This window comes from Hyla sarda, chromosome 4, assembly GCF_029499605.1.
Source record: "Hyla sarda isolate aHylSar1 chromosome 4, aHylSar1.hap1, whole genome shotgun sequence".
Taxonomy (NCBI): domain Eukaryota; kingdom Metazoa; phylum Chordata; class Amphibia; order Anura; family Hylidae; genus Hyla; species Hyla sarda.
The window spans coordinates 205,385,275-205,413,235 of record NC_079192.1 but is presented as its reverse complement, the minus strand read 5'-3'; the positions used below and the strand labels follow the sequence as shown (position 1 = coordinate 205,413,235).

Genomic DNA, 27,961 nt, shown 5'->3' with positions numbered 1-27,961 from the left:
ACATAGAAGTCTCTTCTACACCAACAAATACTGCTGTGTGTGAATCTAAGTTAATACATTCCTATTTACCTATAAAACATCTAACTGGGATATTGTTTTACAGAGAAAACCCTGTGGCAATCAGCCACATTCTTGTTACCTCCTAAGGGTATGTTCACATATGCATGATGTAATCCAGCAGGTTGATAATCCGAGGCTGGCACTTCTTTTCATGTGGATTTGTAGTTCAAGTGTCTCAGATTAACATGTCAATGCAAAGGGGATAATCCCTGGCTTTTCCCTGTGGAAGCTTAGTGCTGCTTATAGAAATAGTTATGGAAACCCTATTGACATGCATGAGATGCAGATTTTAATTGGATTTGACACAAATTTTAGTGAAGAATTTATGTCAAAATCCATGTTGGCTCTGACATCTCAGAACAGCCCTAAAAATGTATAGTCATGAGGGATGGGGAAATGCTCTACACTAAAACTTCCCATATCAGTAACCTTTGCTAAAAACATCTTTATATACTTTATTACTGTTTATTTAGAATTTTTTTATTCCACCCAAAACGTCATACAATTGGCACTGTCATTTGCAAAAACCTTTTGTATAATGTAGATAATAATATTATATGCATATTTGTAATATCCATTGGTTAAAAAAATATGTATATTCTCTATATTATATAAAAAGTTTTTGTAAATGACAGGTATGCTTTAAGTTTGATCAGAGGTGGCCTAAACCTTAGAAAGAAATATGGAAGCTGAAAGCTTCCCAGGCTACACTATCTTCATTATTAAGAGACTGAATCATATATCAAGGCAAATTGTATGGAAATGATCTTAATTACATGTTAGATTCACAAGACTTTGCTAAGTATTTTTTGTTATTCCATGCAGTGATAATGACAAGGCGATACGAGAAGTAAATGTGGATTCCGGTCCCCTGCATAGCCAGTATCCATGTGCTGTTCTCAGCTTTGTCTGTACCCTTTTATATTAGCAGGTTCATGTGAGGATGCACAAGTACATCTCCTCCGCACAATGACTGAGGTCTTCATTACCATTTTGTATATCCAGCAGTTTCACAAGCCATACCAAGATGTTATTGATGCAGTTTTTATACGCACATAGACTAATTCCCAGAAATACTACATCTCTATCTTCTTGTAGAAGACGTAATTGTTCATCAATCTTCTGAATTAAAAATGGTCTTTTTATTTCTTAGTCTTTACAGAAAAATACTGCACTGCTAACAATGTAGAAAAAGTTCCCGGGCCACGACATTGGGTACAGATTCTCCAGGATCAGATCAAACTCGCCAGGAGAAGATTAAAAAGAGGCTGTGATCTAGGTGAGCAAACAATACAACTCTGGCTTAAAGGGACACTTGAGGGTAAAAGCACACGTAGCGGAATAGCAGCAGATTTAGGCACACAAACTCCGCTGTGAATTACTGCACCTTGTAGCTAGAAAAGATTTTACAATCTCATAGAAACTGACTTATGGTGTGAATATTTAAATCCACAGCATGTCAATTTCTGTTGTAGATGTTCACAGCGAATTGCATGTCTACATTTTATGTAGATGCATGAAATCTTGCACAAAATCAAATTCATGTGGATTCTTTCTCCATTTTCTGCAAAATTCACATGCACTATATTTGATTTGTAGTTAAGTACAATATATCGTTCTCTGTAAGGAGTGATTTTAGGCAGGGAAATAACTGAATGTAGTTTAACCCCTTAAAGGGGTACTCCGCCCCTAGACATCTTATGCCCTATCCAAAGGATAGGGGATAAGATGTCAGATCACTGCGGTCCCGCTGCTGGGGACCCCCGGGATCGCCGCTGTAATTTTTTTGTGATTCCACCCACAATTGTCTCTCTAGCTGTGTCCATGAGCATTACCTTATATTATTACCCTTTTTTTTATTACTTTCATGGCTTTATAAATCTGGCCCATAGGGGTCTCCCTTCTGGTACAGCCTGCATTCCGTCTGCTCAAAAGCACAGACTTTGGTTTCCTGCTGGACAGAAAATTCTGTCTGGCCATAGGCAGTCAATAGCACATGCTCTCTGCCTGTGTATGAAACAGGGAGGGCAAGTACTATTCACTGTCTATGGCCAGACTGCACTTCCTGAGTTTGGTCTCCTGCCAGTCCAGCAGGAAACCAAAGTCTGTGCTTTTGAGCAGACAGAATGCAGGCTGGACCAGAAGGGAGACCCCTAGTGGCCAGATTTATAAGGCTATGAAAGTGACATAAAATTACTTTTTTTTTTTTTTTTTTTTTTTTACAGGGAGTAAATTACAGATTTTATTTACTTTACCTGCTGTATCATGTGCAAAAAAATCACTTTAATGACAGTGCCCACTTAAGGGTTTATTCACACACAGTAAAAAAAATATGGATGTAGAAGAAAAACAAAACACAAAAAAAAAGTCACAGTCATGCACGTAGCATAGCTGTCAACTGAATCCTCAGCTGAATTGTGCAGTGTTGTCATTCATTTAAATTAAAAGTCCTTGTTACAAAGAAAGGCACACCCCTCAAATTGCAGAATAACTCCGAAGGCAATTCTGTAATAAATAAGTGTAGGTTCTCTCAAGGTGTTACTAATATTAATTCATTCTGGTAACATATTTAACCTACTACTAAATATCTCAATGTATAGTTGTCTAGGAAAGAGTTAGTGAAGGTCAAAAAAAGTATACAGTAACGGATTATGAAACAGGACTTTCTGAGCAAAAACTACTTTTTTTTCCCCATAAACGGTTATTACATTATATTTCATTTATAATGTCAGGCACATTGATTTAAATTATTTTTCTTTAATTTATTTATATATATATTTTTTTTGTTGTTGTAGGAAATTCTCTTCAGACTACTGATGATGAAATTTGGCTTCATTCTAAGACAGGGTTCTGAGCAACAGTTGCCCAGAAAACATGTGTCCAGAAGGCGCTACCAACAGGACCTTGTGCTGACATCTTTGGACATCTTTATGTGTAAAACGTCTCTTTTTTTTAATAACAGGTTGGACGTTGATCACAAACAGGGTTGACAATGTGGCTTTAAAGTGCTGCCCCTGCGGCTTTTTCACATGCGGGGAACCCTTTTGGTAAAACTGTCCTTTCTGCAGATTGCTGCTGCTTGTGTGGCACACTGGCATTACACTCTTGAAGTCACATCTTCATGTGATACAGAGGACGTGGAGTTTGTTGTTTTTGCTTTACATTAGACGTTTTCCAGGCTGGTCAGATGTTTCAGAGACACTTTTCTTTTTACTGAAAATGTAGCATTCATTTACAGTACATTAGGCATAAGACACAGTATGCAGTCTGCTAAGTAGGGTTCAGTTGTTTAGCTTTTCTTTTCATATCTATAGCCAAATAATAAATTCATGACAGCCTTCTGCCCAGAGATATGTATGATCCCTTTCCTAAGAATACATGTATGACCTAGAAATTTCCTTTATTTATTATCTGGTGATAAAATTCTGTGATTTAGTTTCCCAAAATGATAAAGGCATACATTTCATATGCTGCATGTTTCCAGGTAATTTTGTAAAGGATTTTAAAGGTTTGTGCTAAATAATTCATATTTAAAGTAAATCTAATGACATAAAGAAATATAAATAGAACAAATGAATATATTTCTCTATGTTGTGATTTTTATCCTACTTAAATAGATATCAGCTAGCTTTATTCATGAATTTCAGTTCTCTTTAGCTATTAGTAAGTTGCCTGTAACATGAGTTTACCGTATATATATATATATATATATATATATATATATATATAATCCTTTGTTACTATATGCACTATATCCCAGGACAATTTTCCTAGTTGTCATTGGAAGCTTTTCGAGAACGCTAATGCCATGACACAATTAAGGTGCCCGCATTCCTTAGACTAAAGTCAGCTGAACCCACTGATTTTGGTGAGTTCAGGCAACTGTCTAAAGTGTCCATTTGCCTTCCGACTGCCTACTGACAGATTAGGTCGATGGAGAGAAGGGTTGGACCGGTTGGATTTTAACCACCTGACCCTCTTGTTCTCGGAGACATAAGCCACTTCCCATAGAGGAAGAGGAACACTTGGGAGTGTTTGTTCTGTCAACTGTTATTAATATGTATGGCACCTTTTAAGCTGCCAGTTCACAGTATAATGTTGATTATGGTGGGATCTGCCAACAAACTAAGGTGTATGGGGTATCTAGAATGACCCTTAATGGCAAGCTTTGGTGGACACAAGTATCTGATATGATGGATCATATCCACATGCTTGACTCTTTGCTCTGCTTAGCTGACCAGGCATTTATAGGGGGGAAACTCATGTATATGCTGGCTATGGTTTTCACATCATCACAATAATGTGCAGTGCCTGGTGTGCAGACTACAATACCGCAATGAAAATCTATAAAACAAGCTCTTTGCAGTGTTAAACAAGCAGGGAACAAAAAATAACAACAGTATAAAGAGGTACTAGTAGTTTGCACTCACCGTCGCTCCTGTCTTTATTCTATTTCAGTCATAAGTCCAGTAGGGATCATATTAGAACATTGGAAGGGCGCTCAGAGGCTAGCGACCGCTATGTAAACCGCCATGTACGTCTTCCGTACCTCTTTATACTGTTGTTATATGTGCACACTATCTTTATATAGCTTAGCACCTTCAGCATTGTCCATAACTATTTAGTAGCACCGGCTGCTGTCACTGACTAGAGCTCCGGTTGGTTATTGATATATAATTCTGGCTACTAAATTTACATAGTGCCCTTTGCTACTATTCTTAAGGAACAATTGTAAGGAACAAAGAATGCTGGGACATTTTGGCCCTGAAGTCTGCAGAATTGTGAATGCAGCTATGGACAATAATACAAGGTATAGCTCAGGATTGTACATGGTCAGTAATAACATTTATTTCCCTTTGGGTAAAGCTTTATTGAACTACAAAAGGTGAAAATTTGCTTTAAATTTTGGTAACTGAAATTCGGCAATAGATTTCTATTATCCTAATTTGTTTGGGTCTAAACACAAACTGGAAACTATAAAAGAGGTATAAGTAGAAATGCATACATAAAAGATTCAGAAGGTAATTTACTTAAAATAATACCATTCATTCTTTTATCTAAATGTGTTTAGAAACTTTTGCAGCCACATTTTATCTGTTAAGTACCTGCAGAGAACTTGTGCAACTCTCTGGATCTTTTTAAGATCTCTGATTGTGGGTCTTGTTGCTGCTTTATTGTATCTGCCCATATTTGCAATAAGTCAGTGTATGCTCTTGTATTACACAGGTACAGCATAGCTGATTTATTTTGTTCATAAAATATAATGTGTCCCATAAAGACTACAGTGTAAAAATGCAACATATATGCACATCCTTTTTCTTTGTTTTGAAGCAGGACACTGTATAGGATTTTTTTTTTTACTACCAAGTTCACACATACCGGGGTGTGTGCAGTTAAGAAATGCAACATTATTACACCATAAAAAAAACATATGGTGGGACCCAAGTGGAAGATCACTTGAACACCACTTTAAAAATAGCTGTGTGTGATTTAAAAAAATCATTTCCAATCTTACATCCATCATGAAAGAAAAAAGAAATTAAACACGTCCATTGTGAACCCAGCCTTACTGCACAATTTTTTGTACATTCCAAAAGACATGGTTGTGATTTTTTCATTCTTTTGGAAGCCTCACCCAATAATAAGTTCATCTTGGGTACACATTTGGCATGTCAGTGTTGTATAACAGGGATATGCAAAATTGTGCATTGCAGAAAATCTCGTAATTGCTTGTATAGGTTATGTAAAACAATAGATAGGGCCTCTCCAGAACAACAGCGTGACTTGTGAGAGCAATTTGTCTGAGTTATCAGGTTCCACTTGTATTCTTTTGGACTTGTCCTGGTTTCTGCTCAAAGACTAATGAACCTTTCTAATTTAGTTTCTAACTGATCTTATGTGGAGACTGAATGGATGGGTGTTGTCTTACATGTCTATGACCAGACTTCATACACTATGGTTTTATGAGATAGAGCTGTATGGACATGCTAGTGTAAACCATCCATACCGTAAGACCAAATTGCAAATAAGTGTGATATAGAAAGTTCAGCACTTTCAGTGCTGAAATAACTGAAAGCAATTCTGATATACAGGGCATCCCCAGTTTAAAGCGCTATTGTTATGAATTTCTAGCCCCATAAACTATTCTCAGGATGAGAAAGATAATTGCAATTTAGGCATACCTTTTGGAAAACACTTTTTTTTGCGGTCAGCAATGGTCGGATAGGCATGGCTAGCAGTTGATAATGCCACAATGCCACCACGCCTGTCCTCTTTACATTAGCGCTGGGACCGCTGTGTGATTGGCACCCAGGTCCTTAGCGCATGCGCCCTCCATCACATCATCTTGCATGCGACAAGTTCTCTGCGCTCGTTTCCACTGCATCCTGGCTGAGAGTTTGCTGCCTCTAACAATTACGCAGGCACTCAGCCAGGAGGCAGCAGGAGTAAGCTCTCAAACAGGGAGAGAGAGCGATTGTTTAGAGAACTCACCACGTGCAAGAAGATGTGATGAAAGGCACATGCGCTAAGTACCTGTGTTTCAGTCACACAGTGGTCCCAGCGCTGACATGAAGGGGATAGGTGTGACGACCTCAGGGCATTGCAAGCCCCTGGCCACACATATCGAATCTTCCTGACAGCAGAATAAAATGTTTTTCAAGCTGATTAAGACTGTTAGAAAGCAGAAAAAGGAATGACTGACTTGCAATGAACTTTCTCATTCTCGAATTAGTTTATGGGGGTAGAAACAGGGCTGTGGAGTCAGTAGATAAATGTTCCGACTCCGCAGTTTTTTGTACTTCCAACTCCCCGACTCCGACTCCTCTGTATTAATATGCAAATGTATTTTATACATTCCTTGAAGGAATGAAAGGCAACACACCACAGGACTACTGGCTGGGAAGCCAACAGTCTACTGTATTGAACAGTTTAAAGGGACACTCCGTTACCTTGCTGTTGGAGCTCCGCTTTTCAGCGTCCGGAAGTTATTGTTCCGAACGATGTGTGTGCGGGCTTCCGTGTTCAGGGCTTCCCCTCATGACGTCACGCCCGCCCCCTCAACAAAAGTCTATGGGAAGGGAGCGCGTGACGTCACGAGGGGCGGCCCTGAACATGGAAGCTCGCACACACATTGTTCGGAACAATAACTTCCAGACGCTGGAAAGCAGAGCTCCGACAGCAAGGTAACTGAGTACCCCTTTAAGCAAAAGACAAACACAATGAAAACAAAGTTTTATTAATTTTTTTTATTAATTTTATTTTAAGTTTTTCCAATGGTTTACAGCTTCAGTCTTGAACTATTGACCCTCCATTCCCTTCACTTATACAAGTGTCTCTAGTCCTGCAAAAAACATATTTCCTTAATCCCTTATCAGTGAGAGGCTAGGTTACCCATGGGTTCCCTGTAACAGCAGGACACAACACTATGGAAAGTATAAGTATTACCGCTCCTAATTGTGCGTTGCGTGCCATATAGTGAAGCACATGAAAAGCATGCTTCTTCACGGTCACTTAACGTCTTTTGCGGTTACTTGAGGCACTGCATGCATTGATCTTTATTCTTACAGTAGAGAAGTCATTCATTATAACTTTTTGTGAATTGGGACATTTACATTGCTTTTTTTTTTATTCCAATCTAAACTGAGTCGGAGTCGGTGCATTGTTTGCCGACTCCGGGTACCCAAAATTTTGTCCGACTCCACAGCCCTGGGTAGAAATTCATGAAAGTTAAGTTTCAAACATCCTAATCTGTAAAATAATGGAGTGGGATTGATACATCCAAAACCCCTCACTAATGTCCCAAGTTCCAATTATTTGATCACATACTGTATTTAGCTATGTTTCTTCAGCAGTCATGGATTTAAACCCATATTCACTCTCGTCTGACGTGTTTGTCTTAATATTAAGTAGTGGGTCATTTTTGCTTATTGTCCTTCAAGCCATTTGATAAACCAGTATGCTATGTGGCTGTTACATCCAGAATGCTGAGTGTATCTTCAGATACTCAGTAGGACGTTTGTCCTGTTAATATGTAAAGCAGGGTGTGGATAATGTCATCCTTCAAATGTAGATTTTTTTAAGAGAATATATTTTTTTATTCATGTGTCTTTAAATAAATAGGTATGTGTTTGTGACTGTATTCTGGCAGTGCTATTTATTATACTAGTTTGAACTAGATCGGCCTGGGTATTGGACCTATAGATAAAGTGTGCACAGTAATCTCCTAGACAGTCTGCTTTGCCAGTTCACACAAATACACTAATGCTACCTGTATTCTATCACTGGTAAAGAGTCCCAGATGTCTCAATATTGGTGGGAATAGCCCTGGTCTTGGACATAAAGAGTGAGGCTTAAGAAGAAAAAGGTTTGGTCACTTGAGATGAGTATTTGGCAAGTAGGTTGGGGCATGCGGTGCATGATGTGAGGCTGGGTTGCCAACTTGATTTTTTTCTTTTCTTGACAGCCTGCATTTTTATAAACACACTGGGAAACCAAAGTAAATGATAAAGGATATAAGTAATATATAACACTATATTTTTGCAGACTGTCCAGGACTTTACAGCCGTTGGTTAATCCATGTGCTTAGCCTTTTATCGTTGTTTTCATTAAATGCTACAAGTTTCTTTTCTAGTGATAGACTTTCTTATGTAATCATTATTGTTTTGTTTTTATTTCAGTGCATAGCTAACATACTTAAACATTTTTTTTTTTAAAGAACTCCCGCAGAATCTACTTACCTCCAGCGCCCCGGTGTCTGCAGCGTCACTGTTGTCTACAGAAGGACCTGGGCCCAATGTGTCATACCACAGCAACCATCGATTCGCTAAGCTGCAGTATGACACACCCAGTGCTTCTGTAGACGACAGTCCATTATAAGTTGAGGGATCACTGTATTGATGGCCTATTCTTATTTGAATGAGACACAACTGTAATACTCTGTATAACCATCACTAAATACATGGCTAGCAGTTGTACTAAGTAATGTAAGCTATGAAAAGGCCAAAAATCACAATGGTACCGAGTCATCCCCTCAATGAATGATATTTATGGCCCATCCTAAGGATAGGCCCTCAATATTTTGATCTCAGAAACCCCCTTTAGGGTAGGCTCACATGTAGCGCATCCGCAGAGTATTTCACGCTACTTGATGCCAGTCACTAGAGAAAGCTAGGTAGCCCTCCATGTGTGTGTGTGCAGATTTGCTATGAGCAGACACACATGGCTATTCAGCCGCAGCAAAGATCTCGCTCTAGTGTGACCCTACTTTTTTTAAAATAATTCTTTATTTTTTATTTTCACTACAAGCAGATAACAAAATATGTGACCGTACCCTTAAAACCTAGGTGTTTTTTTTAACACAGTATACATCTGGTTATAGTTTACATGTAATGAAGAGATTATTTGCCAGTGCTATTATATTTACACACTATATTTTGTACAGATCAAGATTTACAGCATATGTAAATTATATCCTAAATTATCCTAAAATTTAAAAATAATTTTTTGATATATCACAGAGACTTTTGATTAGTCAGGGTATGAGCGTTCAGATCCCCAGCGATCGCTAGAACGAGCCAGAAGAAGCGTGTGGCTGAGCGCTTCTATCCCCTGATTCCTGCTCTCTGTCTAGTGGCAGAAGACAGGCTTCATAGACTTACTATAGAATCTGATTCCTGCAGAAAGCCAGGGAGAGAGGCACTTTTCTCATTCTTTTCTCATTCTAACAACCAGACCCATACTGATCACGACTTTTGACATTTAGCTTTGACGTGTCAAACATTTTTTGATATGACAGGAAAAATTTAAGGTGAGCTATGAAATGAAGTTCCAAAGTAACTTCATGATTGAAATGCCAACTTGGTAAATACATTCCAAACAAAGGCTGCAAGAACCATATACAGTTTGTAAAAAATGTGCATTCATTCTGTTTATAACCAATGCACTGGGCTATGCATATGTATTACTTTGTTGCTATATTCTAGCTTTAACTATGTTTGCTTTTAGGTGCACAAAATTGCACTGTACATATTATATCATTAACCCAAATACAAATCTTAAAAAGACAACACTATAACTACAGGATAAACTGGAAAACTCCATGATGTCTCAACATTTCTTTAACATGAAGTATAAGTCAGATCCAGAATTAGGTAAAGGTCTTTTTTTAAAGTAAATGTCCACCTTAAAGGGAACCAGACCAACCAGCAGGCAACAGGTTACAAAAGAGTTGTAAAGCAGATTTATTTATTTAGTGTTGTGAGATCAATTCCAGAATATGTTGTCTTTTGTTTATGTAAACCTCTGCTTATTCTCGGCTAAGTAGTCATGTGGGCGGTCCTATTAAGTAATTGACAGTGTATAAGTGTGCATTTAGATGTAGGACCGCCCACTAGACTGTTTAGCCCTGAATGAGTAGAATTTTACATGAATAAATGACAATGGTGGACATTCACATTAATCAAATAAAATTATCAACATTTCATAACATAATATGGTAGTAATAATATGTAATCACTTTCTGTTCTGTTTTATAGCCATAATCCACTGGTGCACATAAAAATCCAGATTTGCACTTTTATTTAATGTTTTTGAATATAGGGTCTAAGTGTATGTTAGGTTTTAGGGATCAGACTAAAGGGGAAATAAAATATATATGTATATAAATATGACAAACAAGCATCTATACTGAAAAAACTATGGTTTTCTTTATTGGGTTGATTTAAGTTACCAATGACTACTGTTCAGACTATTTCTTCAAATGCTGCATAAGGATTCTACTTGTTTAGATCATTCCGTATATACAGGGAGATGCTTTGATTTGATTTGTACATATTACTTTATTAATATGTAAATATATATGGATATTTTTAAATTCAGATTTTGTTTTTGGGATTTTTTTTTTTTATATAAAGAAATAATAATAGACATTTGTGACAATTGTGTCTAACACTGTACCGTGTCGTTAGGTTACGGGGAGACTTTAATGTTAATTAGAGAACAAAAATAATAAAATTAATTTTAATTGAACCTGTGTCCTGGTCATTGTATTGTTAGTGATCTGAAAAGATAATGATATTGTTTTAGTTAGGAATGTTACATTTTCAAATTGGTGAAAAAAGTATTGCCATAGAGCAAAAATGTAACAGGGCTCATGATTTTTTATGTAAACATGGTCTATAGTTTTTCTGTTCAGCTGGTTGCCCTAGACCACTACTACCTTTTAGTTGTGTAACAGTGAGTTAAAGGAGTTGTCTAGTGGAAACAGTTAATTTACTATTGCCCCCAGCCTGCCTACAAAAATAATAAACTTACCTTCTGACGCTCCCCCATAGCCCTGGAAATCGCGGGCTGGTCTCCGCTGACAGTCTACTTCAGCGAAGACGTCTCTGCCAATTACTGGCCGCAGCAGTGTCCTACTTTGGTAGGGATTGGCAAGTTGTCAGTTCCCATGGCTCTAGACACTTTGCTCTACAGCTCGCAGGAAAGCTGAGTCATCAAATGGGGACGGGCCGCCCCCGATACTGGAGCTAGGAGAGAGCGGCGGAAGATGAGTTGAAATGTTTATTATTTTTGTTGGCAGTCTGGGGACAATAGTAAATATACTGTTTCACTTGATAATCCCTTTAACTCATCCTATATCATGGTCTTAAGGTAAAAAGTCCTTAGTTTCCTTTTTCCCTAGGTTCTAGTTATATGAAATTGTATCTAAGTAGCTTAAAGGCTATGGACATCTTTGCACTGATTATTTAATTGTTAATTTGGTTTCTGACTGCAAAATAAAGCAATTCTTTAAATAGTCATCATTAAGAAAATCTTACCATTTAGCTGCTACTGGGAGAAAGATAAATTAATCAGATGGATTTTTCATTTTCTTGGAGGGGGTTATACACCAGTTTAGATTGTTTACGTGAGGAGAGAATAATTGAAGGACAGTTTACACAGGCTGGAGATAGGGAAAAAAGCATTCAAAAGGCAGTCTACAGGGAGAATCCATGTTCTGTGTAGAGATAAAAATAAAGCAAGATGTAAAAGTTGGTAAAAATTTTGACGAAGACCTATGGAGATGCAAGAATAAAAATTATTTTTAAAGCTGTCCATAGCCTTTAATGCCAAAACAGAAAAGCTGTTCTCACACAATATTTATCTCTGTTGGTTTCACTACGTGCAGAGGAAAAGTTGCAGAGTTATCCATAGCAACCAATCAGATTTTTTGAAAGGGCCTTTGAAAGTTGGGGCAACTCCACAACTTTTCCTCTGGACAGGTTTTGATAAATCTCCCCCTCTGCCCGCAGCAGATTTTCCATGGCAGAATGTACACTGCGGAAAATCCGCCGCAAGCCCCATTGAAGTCAGCAGGGACTGTGGCGGATTTTCCGCAGCGTAAATTCCGCCGTGGAAAATCTGCTACAGACAGCCGGGAAGAGCCCGCCCACTTTCAAATACGCAGCAGAAAACTCGCTAAAAAATCCGCGCGTGTGAACGTACCCTTAAACACGTTTCACCTCTTGTGTCTCAAGAACTGAGCAAAACACTACTACTACTCACTAATACAACATAAGTGAAGTGCCCATAAGAAGACTTGCACACCCTCTATTCTGCTACCCTTGTGTATTTGGGAGAATTTAGCAGCATGGCCAGAGGTGTCAGCAGAGAGCACTGTGGTCAGACAGAAAATAAATTCAAAAATAGAACTTCCTGTGGAACATACAGCAGCTGATAAGTTACTGGAAGGATTAAGATTTTTAAATGGAAGTAATTTACAAATCTGTTTAACTTTCTGGCACCAGTTGATTAAAAAAATTGTTTTCCAATATACCATGTATAGCAATGCGTAAGCTTGTGGTCTTCATACTGCAGTTTTCTACCTGTTCTAATTCTGTAGGGTACTGGATGCCATAATAACTACAGACCGTCATGACATGTGGGACTTTTTACATAACAGCTACAAAGCCAAAGGTTGGAGGCAAATCTTATAAACAACATATACATTTGAAATCCCAACTTTAAACCGCCCATACCAAATAATGCTGGGCAATGTTGTTCAGTGTTATATAATCAGGAAATATGGTGCATGCAGCCATGCATTCTATAGGGGGGGCCATTTATATGGATACACCTTAATAAAATGGGAATGGTTGGGGATATTAACTTCCTGTTTTTGGCACATTAGTATATGTGAGGGGAAAACTTTTCAAGATGGGTGGTGACCAATGGCGGCCATTTTGAAGTTGGCCATTTTGAATCCAAATTTTGCTTTTTCAATAGGAAGAGGGTCATGTGACACATCAAACTTATTGGGAATTTCACAAGAAAAACAATGATGTGCTTGGTTTTAACGTAACTTTATTCTTTCATGAGTTATTTACAAGTTTCTGACCACTTATAAAATGTGTCCTATATGCTGCCCATTGTGTTGGATTGTCAATGCAACCCTCTTCTCCCACTCTTCACACACACTGATAGCAACACCGCAGGAGAAATGCTAGCACAGGCTTCCAGTATCCGTAGTTTCAGGTGCTGCAGAATGGGCAAAACAAAAAATGGAACAGGACCATCAGTTTACGCAGAAGATTTTGTTCAGTGATGAGGCAAACTTTTATGTGAATGGTGAAGTTAACAAACAAAACCACCGCTATTGGTCTGACACTATCCCACATTGGATAGATCCCTCCAAGACTGTTGGAACACAAAAATTGATGTTATGGTGTGGTATATGGGGTACAAAGATAGTGGGGCCATTCTACATCAATGGAAACCTCAAGGCCACTGAATATGCGAAATCGCTACATGATGATGTGTTTCCCTCTTTATGCACTGAAGCTGGCACGTTCCCTGAGTTTTTCCAGCAAGATGGTGCACCAGCACATTATGGGTGTCAGTTCCGAGCATTCCTAGATGAACAGTTTCCTGGAAAGTGGATTGGTCGTCGTGGGCCAGTTGAATGGCCCCCAAGGTCTCCCCCTTAGACTTTTATCTTTGGGGTCATCTGAAGGCAATTGTCTATGCTGTGAAGATACGAGATGTGCAGCACCTGAAACTACGGATACTGGAAGCCTGTGCTAGCATTTCTCCTGCGGTGTTGCTATCAGTGTGTGAAGAGTGGGAGAAGAAGGTCGCATTGACAATCCAACACAATGGGCAGCACATTGAACACATTCTATAAGTGGTCAGAAACTTGTAAATAACTCATGAAAGAATAAAGTTACGTTAAAACCAAGCACATCATTATTTTTCTTGTGAAATTCATGTCACATGACCCTCTTCCTATTGAAAAAACAAAAGTTGGATTCAAAATGGCCGACTTCAAAATGGCCGTCATGGTCACCCCCAATCTTGAAAAGTTTCCCCCCTCATATATACTAATGTGCCACAAACAGGAAGTTTATATCACCAACCATTCGCATTTTATTAAAGGGGTACTCCGGTGAAAACCTTTTTTCTTTTAAATCAACTGGTGGCAGAAAGTTAAACATATTTGTAAATTACTTCTATTAAAAAAATCTTAATCCTTCCAGTACTTATTAGCTGCTGAATGCTACAGAGGAAATTCCTTTCTTTTTGGAACACTGATGACATCATGAGCACAGTGCTCCCTGCTGACGTCTCTGTCCATTTTAGCAACCATGCATAGCAGATGTATGCTAAGGGCAGCATGGTGGCTCAGTGGTTAGCACTGCTGCCTTGCAGTCCTGGGGACTTGGGTTCAAATCCCACTAAGGACAACAATAAATAAAGCGTTATTTTAATGACGTCAGCAGAGAGAACTGTGCTCGTGATGTCATCAGAGAGCATTTCAAAAAGAAAAATTTCCTCTGTAGTATTCAGCAGCTAATAAGTACAGGAAGGATTAAGATTTTTTAATAGAAGTAATTTACAAATATGTTTAACTTTCGGCCACCAGTTGATTTAAAAGAAAAAAGGTTTTCACCGGAGTACCCCTTTAAGGTGTATCCATATAAATGACCCACCCTGTAGTGTTACAAAAATTGGTGGGTCTGTTTTCTGACTCACAAAATAAGATTGATTTAGGTATCCTTCAAATTGTTTTAGTCTTAAAATGTAAATAAAAACAAGAAGTCACTTTCACCTCCAGTGAAGCTAAGTATGAGATACATAATAAATGCTTGTATTAATTATCCAACTTTATGATTATATACAGAACTTTCTGAGATGTGGCTAAGAAGGAAAATAAGTGGTGTCCTGTGAAAGTAGCAAATGGGATTCGTGTGAGGTCTGTGACTTGTACATATCTATAAATCCGGTAATAACAAATCTGCATTAAGTGCTGGAAGGAAAGGCTGATTTTAATTGAATTAGGTACTTTTATAATCTGCACTTAAAAGGTTAAGCTTTGCTTCTATGGAAACATCACACCAGGAACATATTCACAATGCAAAGTAACTGCTGCAAAATGTGCTCTGGTAAATCGTTCTTTCAGCCGGTCTCATGTTATTTAATGTTGGAGAATAATGCCTGTGAAAACATGTTCCCAAATCTAATCCGTAATAAATTGCAATGACCCACTGCAGTGAACCAGCAACTGAACCTAACCGCACCTCTATAGTCACAGGCAGGAGTATTCTGGTATGGAGAGCAGCTGCCAAAAAACTCTTTCACTTATGTTTGATTGGATCAGGAGAAATCTGCTGTATTTATTTAAAATATTGAATATATTCCCAGTATCGTGTTGACTGTACTGCACTTGTAGGATTGTCTCAGGATTATGGATACAATCAGATCTTTGATGAAGAAAAAGCTTTTTCAGATTTGTATTGCAGCTACAAAGTAAAGGAAGAAAGTCCAAAAAGGCACGTTATGGCCCATCCCCTTCTCTAGATTCACTAGTATGGTTTATTATATTACTATTACTATGTACAGCACTATTTTGCTTCTTAGTTGCTTCTCCCTGTGACTTATTGAAGGAAATATGTCAACCAAAAAAAAGTTGTTTCAATCAAGTTTTTCGGGGACATTTATCATTGTTGCTTTGGTAAGCGAGTTCTGTAGTCATGTTATTTTTTTTTTGCTTTGGCTTTGCTTATATGTGACATATTTATCATACTATCACAGGGGCATGATACATTTGGCTCACATAAGCAAAAATACAATAAATCCCTTTTGAATACCATTTTTTTAGCACACATAAACAAAAACCAATAAACAATTTGTATACCCACCTCAAGTCGCAGCTATGAAAAAATGTGCGAGATATATACTGTGTGGGTGTACAGTTTCGGAGAAGTGTGATGACCCGATGTTTCTTTGTTTAATATTAATAAAATGGTTAACTAGGGCTTGTGGAGGAGTGTTTTTAGAATTAAAAGTTTTATTAACCTCTTGGGGGATACAGGGCGCATGCATACGACCTACATCCCCGATCCTTAAGGACTCAGGGCGTACCTTTACGCCCTGAACATTTCCGGTCCCCGCCGCTCGCCAGGCAGGGACAGGACCGGGCTGCCTGCTGAAATCATTCGGCAGACATCCCGTGACAATGCCTGATCAGTTCAGATTGGCAATTTGTGGCAATTCCGGATCAATCGGGCCCCCGGTGACCCCAAAAATAGGACGAAAGGTGCACCTATCACCCTTTAGCAGCAGGAGTGAGGTGGCACTGGTGACACCTCACGATCATCCTGATTCATTGGCCGTTACCGGCCGATGAATCAGGAATCCTGCTGTGGGGGTGTCCTGTAATGGCACACGCTCCGCCCCTAGTTCAGAGAGCAGGTGTCGGGAGTCGTTACCTGGCTTGGGACGCCCCCAATCCCCGGGGGCATTTTTATGCCTCCAGCTGTTGCACAACTACAAGTCCCAGCATGCTCTTCGGCTGTAAGTGCATGCTAAGAGTTGTAGTTTTGCAACAGCTGAAGGCACACTAGTTGCGAAACACAGAGTTTGTTACCTAACTCACTGTCTTGCAACCTGTGTGCCTCCAGCTGTTGCATAACTACAACTCCCAGCATGCACTGATAGACCGTACATGCTGGGAGTTGTAGTTTTTCAACAGCTGGAGGCACATTGGTTGTGAAACACTTAGTTAAGTAACAAACTCCCAGTGTCTTGTAACCAGTATGCCTCCATATGTTGCATAGCTACTAGTCCCAGCATGCACTGATAGACCGTACATAATAACATAGTTCATAAGATTAAAAAAAGACCAGAGTCCATCAAGTTCAACCTATAATGCTACAACATGCTGGGAGTTGTAGCTTTGCAACAGCTGGAGGCACAATGGTTGTGAAACACTGAGTTACGTAACTCTGTGTTTTGCAACCAGTGTTCCTCCAGCTGTTTCATAACTACAACCCCTAACATGCTGTCCGCCAAAGGGCATGCTGGGAGTTGTAGTTTTGCAACAGCTGGAGGTTTGCCCCCCCCCCCCCCCCATGTGAATGTAAAGGTGGGGGTTTGCAGTGAGTCTCTCGCTGCAAGTTTGAGATGCAGCAAATTTTCCGCTGCAGCTCAAACTCCTAGCGGGAAACTCGCTGTAAACCCCTGCCTGTGTGAATATATCCTAAAAATACTACACTACACTGCACTAAATAAAAAGTAAGACACTACATATGCCCCCAAAGCACTACATATACACATACCCATACAGAACCCCCCCACCCCCCCCAATAAAAATGAAAAACCTCTGGTATGGCACTGTTTCCAAAACTGAGCTTCCAGCTATTGGAAAACAACAACTCCCAGTATTGCCGGACAGTTATTGACTGTCCAGGCATGCTGGGAGTTTTGCAACAGCTGGAGGCACCCTGTTTGGGAAACACTGCCGTAGGGTAATTTTAGTGGAGGAGGCAAATGTAATTCTTGCATCCAGGTCCGTCCCTATACAGATCCCTAATTTAGGCCTTAAATGCGCATTGGTACTCTTTCACTTTGTCAAATTTCCAGGAAACAGTTTAGGGCCACATATGGGGTATCTCCGTACTCAGGAGAACTTGCCTAACAAATTTTGATGTTTTTTTTCTAATTTTACCCCTTATGAAAAGGTAAAGTTAAAGGGGCATTCCAGGCAAAACCTTTTTTTATATCTATCAACTGGCTCTGGAAAGTTAAACAGATTTATAAATTACTTCTATTAAAAAATCTTAATCCTTCCAATAGTTATTAGCTTCTGAAGTTTTCTGTCTAACTGCTCAATGATGATGTCACATCCCGGGAGCTGTGCATGATGGGAGAATATCCCCATAAGAACTGCACAGCTCCTGGGACGTGAGTCATCAGAGAGCAGTTAGACAGAAAACAACAACTCAACTTCAGAAGCTAATAACTATTGGAAGGATTAAGATTTTTTAATAGAAGTAATTTACAAATCTGTTTAACTTCCTGGAGCCAGTTGATATATAAAAAAAAAACTTTTGGCCTGAAATACCCCTTTAAGGTCTACACCAGCATGTTATTGTAAAAAAAAAATAAAAAATTTACACTAACATGCTGGTGTTGCCCCATACTTTTCATTTTCACAAGAGGTAACAGGAAAAAAAGACCCCCCAAATTTGTAACACAATTTCTCCTGAGTACAAAAATATCCCATATGTGGGTGTAAAATGCTCTGCGGTCACACAACAAGGCTCAGGAGTGAGAGCGCACTATGTACATTTGAGGCCTAAATTGGTGATTTGCACAGAGGTGGCTGATTTTACAGCGGCTATAACATAAGTGCAAAAAAATAAATACCTACATGTAACCCCATTTTGGAAACTAAACCCCTCACGGAATGTAACAAGGGGTATAGTGAGCCTTAACACCCCACAGTTGTTTGACGAATTGCCGTTAAAATTGGATGTCGCAAAAATGCTGGTGCTACCCTAAAATTTTCACAAGGGAAAATAGGAAAAAATCCCCCCAAAATTTGTAACCCCATTTCTTTTGAGTAAGAACATACCCCATATGTGGATGTAAAATGTTCTGCGGATGCACAACAAGGCTCAGGAGTGAGAGCGCACTATGTACATTTGAGGCCTAAATTGGTGATTTGCACAGAGGTGGCTGATTTTACAGCGGCTATAACATAAATGCAAAAAAATATATGCCTACATGTAACCCCATTTTGGAAACTAAACCCCTCACGGAATGTAACCAGGGGTATAGTGAGCCTTAACACCCCACAGTTGTTTGACGAATTGCCGTTAAAATTGGATGTCGCAAAAATGCTGGTGTTACCCTAAAATTTTCACAAGGGAAAATAGGAAAAAATCCCCTCAAAATTTGTAACCCCATTTCTTTTGAGTAAGAACATACCCCATATGTGGATGTAAAGTGCTCTGCGGGCGAACTACAATGCCCAAAAGAGAAGGAGTGCCATTGGGTTTTGGAGAGACAATTTGACCGAAGTTGAAGGACACATGTGCTTACAAAGCCCCCATGGTGCCAGAACAATGCCCCCCCCCCCCTATTACCCCTTATAAAAATGTAATATTTGGGGAAAAACCAGCATTTTAATGAAAATTTCCTTAAATGCGACATGCCCCCCAAAAGCATTGAAAGCATGCCCAGTGACAATCCCTTCAGGCTCCTCTTCTGCACGAAGTAAGGGATGTCACCGGCACTATGAACTGTCACCCACTGCGGCTACAGTGAATAACGTCCAGAAGAGGAGCCGGCAGGGCGCAGAAGAGGCGCCGCAGTCCTGGAAGACCCGTTGCCTGAACCTGAGCCTGCAGGAGCGGTAAAATAAAATTTAAAAAAAGGGGGAGAGCTATAATAGGTGTCATTCCACACCGCCGCATCATTTTTCAATCCCCTACTGTAATATCATATTTCACGGGACCCAGCAGGAAATGTGAAATTACAGTAGGGGATAGAAAAACTCTGCAGTGCTGTGGCATGTTAAAAGGAGCCCAGACGGGCATCACTCTGCAGCCGCCCGGGCTCCGTCATATATTATCCCCGCTACCCTCACTTCTAATGATGGGGACACTGCTTTACATCCCCTCCGCCTTGTCTCCCACCCATGCCCGCGCTGCACATCTCCTGCACGCTACCTACTACAAGATTACAACTCCCAGCGTGCCCTCACTGTATGGGCATGCTGGGAGTTGTAGTTTTGCAACAGGTAGCAGACAGATGGGAGATGTGCAACGTGGGCGGGTGGGAGACAAGCGGGGGGATGTAAAGCAGTGTCCCCATCATTGTAAGGGTAGCAGGGATAATATATGATGGAGCCCGGGCGGCTGCAGAGTGATGCCCGCCCGGGCTCCGTTATAGGGTTGTAATATCATATTTCCCGCTTGAACCAAGATCACGGCTGCCAGCGGGAAATATAAAATCTGCACTCCAAAGCCGTTTTGTAAGCCAGGTCCGTGCTGGCTTACATTTACAAAGTTTTTGAAGGGCTGTGACTTTTTGGGCGACTTTCACACTTGATAAATCCCTGACCACTGCAAAGTGAAAAATGAAATTCACTTTCGTAAGCTCTTTTGTAACTTTTTGCTTACAGCCAAAAGTTGCACAAAAATTTGTTTAGGTGCTTATGCGACTTTTTTAAGCAAAAAAAGACCTCTAAATCCCTTGATAAATGTCCCCCTGTTAGAACCTATAGGGTTAAAAGGTTCTGACAGGTTCTTTGTGGTTTTTTTGTTGCTGGGTTACGCCCGGCTGTCTGACTGGTCAGCTGACCTTGATTGGAGCACCTGTTCTGCTCCATATAAACTGGCAGTCTAATTCCAGTCAGTACTTGCTATAGAGCTCAGTTTGTACTCTAACTAGCTGTCGTCTGTATTTGTTAAATCGCTTTTTGAATTAGCGATTTTGTACTGTGACATCTCCTGGCTTCAGATGTGGATAGTTGATTTTGGACTTATTGTGTGAGTGTTTAGTGTTTCTTTGTTAGTCTGTCTGTTATCCTACTGTCCCCGGACCTAAGTCTGTGTCATTGTAGTTTATTATTTTGACAAATACGCCCCTCACGTATATAGGAAGGGACTGTCTTTGATGTTGTGGACCTGTTATTTAGGACAGGTACACAAGTAGGCAGGGACAGAGGGACTGGGCGAGAACAGTATGCACTCCTTCCTGTCCATTCCTGACACCCTCTTTGTTTTGATTCTTGAGACTTTTTATTCTGTCTGTGAGGATAAGGAGGAAGTTGCTGGAAAGTGATCTGTACAGTAAAAGACAACACCAGTATATAAAAATGACAATAGGATCTCAGTCACCCTCCCATGTAGAATGACCTCTGCACAGGCCACTGAGCATGCTTACAAGCCTGCCCCATACAAATAATATGGTCTGTTGCTGTTTATTGAGTCTATGTCCATGATGGTTGCATCAAAGCGTACCACTAAAACAGATAAGGCTACTTTCACACTGCCGTTGTGAACTGTGAGTACACCGGCTGTTGCAAAACAAAGTGAGTATAGCAGGAAAAAAAATGAGTGCATACAAGTAGCAAACTGCAAACAGCTCTCTCTCCCCGACTCCAAACACCTGCACCAGGACTGGCCGGCAGCGTTCCCGGACCGAATGCAGCAATGTAGAAAGGGATATCCAGCGCAAGGTGCAGTAAAACCAGGAAACTTTATTGGAGGATCATAGGACACACAGGTAGCAGGACAAACGTCGACACATTTTGGATCTCGCAGGATCCTTAGTCATGGGAAGTCATGCCATGACTAAGGATCCTGCGAGATCCGAAACATGTCGGTGTTTGTCCTGTTCCCTGTTTGTCCTATGATCCTCCAATAAAGCTTCCTGGTTTTACTGCACCTTGCGCTGGATATCCCTTTCTACAAAAAAATTAGTGCAGTCTTTTTCTCCTTCTATACTCTTCTAAAACAACAGACCCATTGTGACCCGTCCTGATAATGGCCGTTGAAGAACAAAACAAAGCCTAACAGACCAGTTATGGGCGGGTCACAATGGCAGTGTGAAAGTAGCCTTAGCCATCTTAGGGTCTGTTGCTTCTTGCACTTTTTCAGGAGCATAGCTCGGAGAGGCTAGACATGTGTGCTAGGGTTGCTACCAACAAGCTACTGTTCCTTGACCAGATTGCTTACATACAGGATTAGAAAAGCAAAGTCAATCTTTGTCCAAAGTAAATTATAGGGAATCTATAAGTTTCATACCTTGTACGGAGCTGCAGACACCCGCAGTTAGGTTATAGTAAACTAAGACTAAATGTACCTTTGTTTCATCTGACAGTCCTTTATTAAGTTATAAAACTGGACTTTTCCTGTACAGCTTAATAGTCAGAGAAACAATGTCAAACGGCAGTGGCATGCCTCCTTCCTGCGACCCCCTGTCTGTGTCTATGGTCGTTGCGCATAAATCTGCAGGGCAGGCAGTGCACATGCCAACCCCAAACACAGCAAGAGCTCTGCTGCATGACCGGTTCCAGGAGAATAGCAGTGGCAGAAGTGATGAAGGTAAGTATATGTTTTCTTCTGTTTCCCCAAGGCCGAGCATATTTTATATCTCTCCTTGAATATGCCTTTAAGTTTTAAAAAATAATAATAATAAATAGATTTTCATTTTAGGCCATATTTCCCAGTCTTACTGGCCTGTATTCTTTACTAAGAAAATGCATATGTTCTCCAAATCTGTCTGTCTGTTTTCTTGAGAGGGGACATTGCCACAGCTAAGGGGATATAAAACAGATTTTTTTCCCATCAGGCCTGCCGAAAGAATTATAAACAGATTTTCCTTTGTGAATAACATGACACTCAAAATAACAAATAGAGCCAATTGTGGACAGAAATATGATTTACCTGATACAACAGTGCTACATTTTATTATTACAAGGAAGCGCCAGAAAGTGTGTAAATAATTTGCTGCATTACATAGACACTTGACTTTCATACCTTTCAAATACAATACAGTAATTGATTTGAAATCTTTGGATTATTGGGATCAATGTCTTAAAGCATATCTGTCAGATCCCACAAAAAAAAAAGAATAATATGTTACTTAGTACCTAATTCAGACCATTTACATCTCATTTTTATGCCTCCAACACCTATAATTATTATAAAAATACCTCTATTCATTAGCTCACAGTGCTAGACATCCTCTCAGGGGATGGGGGCGTGTCCCTCCCTTGTGGTGGTGGGAGGTGATTGGTGTGTCTGCTCATTCATCTCTTGTCCATGACTCAAGGACAAGCTTGATGCTGCTACTGGACTGGCTAGTGTCCCAGTAGGTATGGAGACCCCTAGTGGTGGGATTTTCAGGGTCAGTTTTCTTTATTTAATGTAAAAAAATCAACCATATCACAGAAGGTCTTTAATTTTCATCAGTAACAACATATAAAATGTTTTCGGATCTGACAGTGCCATTTTAAATTACCAGTGGTATTAAGAAAACAACAGTCATGGCATTAAAGGGGTACTCCGATGCTAGGCGTCATAGACATGAATGGAGGGGGCGTAGCGTGACGTCACAAGGGGGTGTAGCGTGATGTCACAACCACTGCTGCCGGAACCCGGCATTCGCTCAGAACGCTGGGTATTGCATGGAGATCAGGAATATTGGGAAAATAGGGGATAAGATGCCTAGCAGCAGAGTACTCGTTTAAGAAAACAATCACCAGCTTTACATGGGAAAGGCACTTACAGTCTGGTAGGCACTTACAGTCTATATCATTTAACCCCTTAAGGACCTAGGGCCTACAGGTATGCCCTGGCTCCCTGGTACTTAAGGACCCAGGGCGTACCTGCACGCCCGTGAGAATTCCGGTCCCCGACGCTCACCGGGCAGGGACCGTACCGGCATGCCTGCTGAAATCATTCAGCAGGCACCCCATGCAAACCCCTGGGGGGGTCCTGAGTCAATTCAGGCGATCTGCGGCGATTCTGAGTCATACGGTCTCCAGAGACTTAGAAAATAAGGGGGATCGGGGCTGTCCAAGACACCCCCCCCGATCCCCCTGAAGGGATAGGAGTGAGGTGGCAGGGGTGCCACCCATCCTATCCCTGCTATTGGTCAGTCAGAAGCGACTGACCAATAGCAGATCTGGGGTGGGGATTAAAGTTCGGTTCCCCCGCTCTGTTTACCCACGGTAGTCCATGCAGAATGGGGGAACTGTGCTGTGACAGGCGGCAGCGGGCGGCGAAGAGGTGCGGCTCCTTGGTGCAGACTACTAGATTTTATAGTGGTTCTGACATAAACGCAAATAAAATACCCACGTGTGACCCCATTTTGGAAACTACATCCCTCATGGAACGTAACAAGGGGTATAGTGCTTGACGAATTTTCGTTAAAGTTGGATGAGAAAATGAAAAAAAAAAATTTAACTATAATGCTGGTGTTACCCTAAATTTTTCATTTTCACAAGGGAAAATGGGAAAAAAAGCCCCCCAAAATTTGTAACCCCATTTCTTCTGAACATACCCCATATATTGATGTAAAGTGCTCTGCAAGCACACTACAATGCTCAGAAGAGAAGGAGCGCCATTGGACTTTTGGAGAGAAAATGTGTCCAGAATTGAAGGCCACGTGTGTTTACAAAGCCCCCATAGTGCCAGAACAACGGACCCCCCCACATGTGACCCCCATTTTGGAAACTACACCCCTCAAGGAATGTAATAAGGGGCACAGTGAGCATTTACGCCCCACAGGTGTCTGACAGATTTTTGGAACAGTGATCCGTGAAAATGTAATTTTTCATTTGCACAGCCTACTGTTGCAAAGATCTGTCAAATGCCAGTGGGGTGTAAATGCTCACTGCACCCCTTATTAAATTCCGTGAGGGGTGTAGTTTCTAAAATGGGGTCACATGTTAAGGGGGGTCCATTGTTCTGGCACCACGGGGGGCTTTGTAAATGCACAAGGCCCCCCAACTTCTATTCCAACCAAATTATCTCTCCAAAAGATCAATGGCGCTCCTTCTATTCTGAGCATTGTAGTGTGCCAGCAGAGCACTTGACGTTCACACATGGGGTATTTCCATACTCAGAAGAAATGGGGTTACAAATTTTGGGGGTCATTTTCTCCTATTACCCCTTTGTAAAAATTGTTAATTTGGGGGGGGGGGGGGAACTGCACTTTAGTGAATTTTTCATTTACACATCCGACTTTTAATGAAAAGACGTCAAACACCTGTGGGGTGTTAAGTCTCACTGTACCTTGTTACGTGCCTTGAGGGGTGTAGCTTCCAAAATAGTATGCTATGTGTTTTTTTTTTTTTTTTTGCTGTTATGGCACCATAGGGGCTTTTTAAATGCGACATGCCCCCCAAAAACCATTTCAGCAAAATGTACTCTCCAAAATCCCACAAATGAGGTTTTTCTCTACTCGAATGAAATTGAATTAAAAATTTGGGGGGGCTTTTTCTCCTATTACCCCTTGTAAAAATTCTAAAACTGGGTCTACAAGAACAGAACATGCGAGTGTAAAAAATGAAGATTTTGAACTTTGCTGCTATTTCTGGGAAACACCTAAAGGGTTAACAAGCTTTCGTAATGTCATTTTGAATACTTTGAGGTGTGCAGTTTTTATAATGGGATAATTTATGGGGTATTTCTAATATGAAGACTCCTCAAATCCACTTCAAAACTGAACTGGTCCCTGAAAAATTCCGATTTTGAAAACTTTGTGAAAAATTGGAAAATTGCTGCTGAACTTTGAAGTCCTCTGATGTCTTCCAAAAGTAAAAACACATCAATTTTATGATGCAAACATAAAGTAGACATATTGCATATGTGAATCAACGTATAATTTATTTGGAATGTCCATTTTCCTTACATACAGAGAGCTTCAAAGTTTAAAAAATGCAAAATTTTCAAATTTTTCATGAAATTTTATAAACATTTAAAAGCATACTTAAAGTGACAGTGGTCAGATGTACAAAAAATGCCTTAAGGTGAAAATGGGCTGGGTCCTTAAGGGGTTAAGGACCAGTTGCAACTTGAGTAAGGGCCAAAAGAAGGAGAAGTCGTGGACCCCCAAAATTATAATGGGCACTGTTGTGTGATCTAATTACCCGGACCAACTTTCTCCTAAAATGTCAGTAGATAGAATTTTGTACAATATGATGCACATGTACTTGAAATGTTATGTGGACCCTTCCTACAAACCAACACAACTGTATGCCTTGTTTGTTTTTTTTCTCAATGTGACCAAAAATAGTAAAAATAGTGCCTCAGTATTGTTTTATTAAAATGATAAATCACTCCACACAAAGAAGCCCACATATTCCTCGTTGGAAAAGTAAAAAAGTTACAGCTTATAGAAGACAGTGACGTAAAACATACAAAAATTTTAATTAAAAAAAACAGTGGAATCAATTTCTCTCAAAAAATGTAAAAGGATTGTGTGAGTTAAAAAAAGACAACCTGCTAGGGTTCTGAAATAACAAAATACAGTACTCAGTGACGCCGTTCCGATCCTCCATGCTTCCATTTACTTCCCTGGATAACATTCTCTCCCTGCTCTCCTGATGATGTCCATGAGGTTATCTGCAGCCAGCCACGGGCCTCAGCAGTAGTCCGCACAAAAGCACTGAGGCCGTTGACTGGCTTTAGTATGTTTAAAGGGGAACTCCCGTGGAAAACTTTTTTTTTTTTTTTTTTTATCAACTGGTGCCAGAAAGTTAAATAGATTTGTAAATCACTTCTATTAAAAAATCTTAATCCTTCCAGTACATTTTAGGGTCTGTATACTAAAGAGAAATCCAAAATAGAAATGCATTTCCTGTGATGTCATGACCACAGTGCTCTCTGCTGACCTCTGCTGTCCATTTTAGGAACTGTCCAGAGCAGGAAAAAATCTCCATAGCAAACATATGCTGCTCTGGACAGTTCCTAAAATCCCCTCCCTCAATAAAAATGTCACCCCCAAAAAGTGTAAAAAAAATAAATTGTAATAAACATATTTGGTATCGCCACTAAATTGGTTAAAAAGTTTGCGATTTTTTTTTAAGCACAAGAGTAATAGAAAAGTATGTAATCATGGGTATCATTTTAATCGTATTGACACGTCATTTTTCCTTAAGGGGTTAAACATAATCTTCTATGAGAACTTACGTATGGCCTCCATGTAGGACACCTTCCTTTACAGTTTTCTGTTTTTATTAGTAGAACGTTCAGTAGGATTCGACTACTACTTCTGTTACAACCTAAGAACAATGCAGGTCTCTTATAGATCATATCCCTCCCAAGCGTCTAATCCATGAGACAGTCGCCTCTAGAGTCCTTTTGGCCACTTTGCATTGATTCATTTATTTCTTCTGGTTACATTTCTGGGTTCAAGAGTTATAGGTTGGGGAGTTTGACCCTGACTATTCTCCGTAGTCTTGACAGGAGAGACTCCCAAAGCATGTACCGGTAAATCCTCTCAATAGGCTTGTCCTGATGACTGTATCATAAGTTATGTAAGAACTGACCGCTCACCATATATTAGACCATTCTGGTGTACACAGGACCTATGTGAATTATTTTACCAGTCCAACCACTTTTCTGCAGATGATTCTCTGGTTTATACTTTTCGATAGCCACTCCCAGTAAGACTATTCATGGTACAGGTATGTTTGATGTCATCAAGTAGTTTGACAAGTGATCACATACAATGTGTAGATATAGAAATGAAGGAACAGCTTTCTACAGGGCATTCTGTAGAAAAGGGTGTGGACATAGTCCCACACCTTAAATCCTCACATTTGAGAAACATATTAAGTTCGGTTCCCCAGTATTAGAATGCTGTTGATCCAGTCTGCAGCTGTGTTGATGTTATATTTGAGATTACAGTGCTCCCTAGTGGAGCTGAGACAACAGCTAATGCATCTCAAAAAATGACCTTTTTTTTTTTTTTTTTTTTACAAAAATGAGCAATGTAAGCATACATTTAGATGTTTCATTTGCACATATAAAAAGATTTCTTTAACTACTTCAGAATGTGGCATATCTTAAAGGGGTACTCCGGCCCTAAGACATCATATCCCCAACCCAAAGGATAG

General features: G+C 40.0%; 1 protein-coding gene across 2 annotated transcripts in view; it reads left to right on the top strand.

Annotated features, from left to right (window-relative positions):
• BEND7 (BEN domain containing 7) overlaps positions 1 to 7,172 on the top strand; it is a 90,746-nt gene extending 83,574 nt beyond the window's left edge. The window contains exons 7-8 of one of the 2 annotated variants that reach the window (XM_056573356.1): positions 1,214 to 1,339; positions 2,856 to 7,172. In XM_056573356.1, coding sequence (XP_056429331.1) covers positions 1,214 to 1,339; positions 2,856 to 2,914 — 185 coding nt within the window. In that variant the 3' untranslated portion in view covers positions 2,915 to 7,172. Of the gene's footprint in view, positions 1 to 1,213; positions 1,341 to 2,855 lie in introns of those variants that run through there. The other variant, XM_056573357.1, reaches the window with a different exon arrangement.
• Positions 7,173 to 27,961: the final 20,789 nt, after the last annotated feature.